General features: G+C 37.2%; 1 protein-coding gene across 1 annotated transcript; it reads right to left on the minus strand.

Annotated features, from left to right (window-relative positions):
• Positions 1-2,307: 2,307 nt before the first annotated feature.
• Positions 2,308-2,950, minus strand: LOC134217751 (ejaculatory bulb-specific protein 3-like). The gene is made up of 2 exons (XM_062696559.1): positions 2,933-2,950; positions 2,308-2,861 (listed from the first exon to the last, which is right to left on the minus strand). The coding sequence occupies exon 2, from the start codon at positions 2,844-2,846 to the stop codon at positions 2,469-2,471; it is 378 nt and encodes a 125-aa protein (XP_062552543.1). The 5' UTR covers positions 2,847-2,861; positions 2,933-2,950; the 3' UTR covers positions 2,308-2,468.
• Between the last annotated feature and the right edge of the window lie 357 nt (positions 2,951-3,307).

Genomic DNA, 3,307 nt, shown 5'->3' on the forward strand with positions numbered 1-3,307 from the left:
AAATTACGTCCAAGGTTTGAAGGGGGAGGGGAAAGGGGGGTCCACCTTGTGTTACGTCCGCCAAAAAAAGTACCTTATTACATTTTAGAAACAATTTGATTAGCTAAAAAATGTTTTAATTTGCTATTGAATGAGATCCGAAAATGAGATCCGGGAAAAGGTTTTCGGCGAAATGTTATACAATCCAAAAAACATTTCGACATTCCACGAATTATACCAATTCTTCGAAAGACATCTTGCGGAAGGCACCTTTTCACCGTAAGGCATTTTGCGGAATGTACTTTTTTACCGAAATTTTGTTCCGCGGAATGCCTTTTGGCAAAATAAATATTATTGCTGAAATATTTATTGAATTCTACTTAACTACATGGTGCTAGTGTTTTGTAATCCGGTCTAAATTCTTTTGGATTGTGGTTTAAAGCAATAATAGAAAGCAATGTAAATATTTTTTATGTACTTTTTTATTATACACATTTTAAGCCATATGAAACATATCACTTGTAATTGAAGTGTTGAAAGTTGCTTAAAATATTAGCACCAGTAAGGTGCGATGCACCTACTACGTAAGATCTTGGGGGAGATGGACATGCTTTTCCTTACGCTTCACAAAAAAACAAAGGTGGAAGAACGTGTTGGAAAAATATATGACAAATTCCACACGTAATTAGTTACACTTAATAATTTAATTTAGCGGAGACGAGCCAGCCTCGGGCTGAAAGTCTCTTTAATAAAGACACAAAAAAAAATTTACCTATTTTTGCTATCATTTATTTCTGCGACAAAACAAAGACACTGGAAATAACCCTACAGAGGAGTAAATGCGAGTATCTGATAAAATGCAAATAGCCTTTTTTCTCTGCTATATAGTCTTGCCCGATGGTGGCTCGTCGCTAAATATTCAGTTGTATGAAATGGTATAGTGCAAACGTCAAACGAATTGCATCATCGGTTAAAAAACTTTCCCAATTAGTATAGTTGAACTTTTGATCTTTTATTAGAGGCCCGTCATCTCCTGCTCGATAATGGAGATTTTACCGACTATAGACCAACTTGTAAGATCTTATGCTATTCCAAATAATAAACAAAGCATAAATTTATACTGTTTCCTATTTCTGAAATTGCAAGTAAGCATGATTGCAAATTAAAATGAATAAATACTTTGTACTCTAGTTTTTAATTAGGATGAATCGGGAAATTTAATTTCAATAATAGATCCGCATCTGCGTTCATACGGGAGCGGTTGAAATAATCCATAATTTTGGCCATATGATCCATAGAGCTTAAAAATTTTGTGGATTAATTTATATAGATTTATTGGTCTTCTTTCCAAGCGTTATGGATCATCAAAATCATGGATCATATTACTGTAATTATGGATCATCATCACGTTCCAAGGATTTATTTGTCATTCGTTCATGGGAAAATAGTAGGAATGGTCATCATTTTCTTGATCATGTCTAAAGGAACATATTTTCCTATTGATTGCTAAATTATTCTTTATGGATATGTACTCCTGAACTATTTATGGATTAATGGTAGAGTTTTATGGAACAATCGATTTTCATTTTGCTATGGATCGTTTTTTATTTCACTTAACAGGGCAAAGTATTGGCTGCAAATCAAATATAACCAGATTGGTGCAAAGTGCTTATGAATTCGATAAGCTAATGTTGGTTCAGTTCAATCAAAGTTAATTGCCTATGTTCCGGGTATTAAACCACCCGATTTGGACATTAATTTACAAAGTCCTGAAAACTCAGATGTGAATATGTACATTATTTGGAAGATTTTGATTTGAAAATGTATTGGAGGTAACTACTTTCTCTTCGATGGGACTCGAACCCACGACCCTCAGGACGCTAGACTGGTGTTTTTAACCAACTAAGCTACGAAGGACCACCGTCAGCCCAAGTTGCGAAGGCTGACGATGGTCCTTCGTAGTTTAGTAGGTTAAAAGCACGAGTCTAGCGTACTGAGGGCGATGGGTTCGAGTCCCATCGAAAGGAAAGTAGTTACCTCCAATACATTTTTCAAATAAAAATCTTCCACATAATGTACATATTCACATCTGAGTTTTCAGAACATTGTAATGTTGATTGTTTATCGAGCGTGATAACAAGGAGGCAATTTCGATTCGATTACATCCCAGGAACTGGAACCATCACAATCTAACTGTTGGTCACTCATCGCAACAGTAGCGTTCTTTCATTTCGGCTTGAACTGTTTGGATTTTTTAGATTTTAGATTAGATTTTTTTAGTTGTGATATTTTTGAAAATTGAAATGTCTGACATTTTTAGTACTGGAATGCATTTATTGTCACAACAAGTTCATCTACACTGGGAATTCAACAGAACTACATTTATACAATTATGGCGTTGTTATCCGATCACAAAACATAAGACACTTTAAACGTATGCCATTGTCAAAATATCCAAATCCAGTCCCTATCACAGAACCAATTTCGGCTTACAGATTGATTCCATCCTTTCCGGCGTACTTCTGGACATATTTGTTGTCTGGATCGTACTTGGCCTTCAGAGCAGTCCATTCCTCCGGCTTGTTCTCGGTCAGGTACTTGATGACCTTTGTGCTGGTCGTTTGCTGCTTCTCGCTACACTTGGCACAGTTGTTTTCCAGAGCTTCGGGCAGGACTCGCTTCAGTTCATTACCTTCCGCAGTGCAGGGGCCGTTATCCAACAAGCAGTTGAAATAGTTCTTGAACAAACGTTCCGATTGTAGGATCTCATCGGTATCGATGCTGTCGTACTTGGTGGTGTACTTGTCGTCCTGAGGCCGGGCAGCAACCACGGCAAACAAGGCCAGAGCAACGATGAAGAACTTCATTTTTTTTCTGTTTAGCTGCAATGATAATAATTGGTTCGTAAGAAGAGGATCCAATAAAATATTATAATCCTTGAACAACTACCCACCTCGATGCTTGAAGGAGTGTTGACTTGATACTATTCTCATATCAAATCAAACAGCAGCTATATATAGTGGCAATAGCACGATTCGTTCAGTCGCCATCCCATGGGATATTTTTTTCTAACACACCTTGTATACTCTTCGTTACGGCTGACAGCGGAAGAGAAGTGCTTTAGACGTCATCGATGTCTGCAGCGTTGTGGAGGAGGTAATCTACAGCGAACCAATCACTTGAAGAAAAAAACGCCGAAATTATTGTTCCTTAATCAATGATAATGCAAGCGATGTGAACGATCGGATGAAAGTCAACCGCGCGAAGAAAGGTCGAATTAATAAATTTTGAATTAATTTGCATCTCGTGATGTCATACTGACAGGTGG

This window comes from Armigeres subalbatus, chromosome 2, assembly GCF_024139115.2.
Source record: "Armigeres subalbatus isolate Guangzhou_Male chromosome 2, GZ_Asu_2, whole genome shotgun sequence".
NCBI classification, from domain to species: domain Eukaryota; kingdom Metazoa; phylum Arthropoda; class Insecta; order Diptera; family Culicidae; genus Armigeres; species Armigeres subalbatus.

What these genes read in the sequence shown, in the direction of transcription:
- LOC134217751 (XM_062696559.1), bottom strand. Translation starts at nt 2,846, where the DNA reads ATGAAGTTCTTCATCGTTGCTCTGGCCTTGTTTGCCGTGGTTGCTGCC.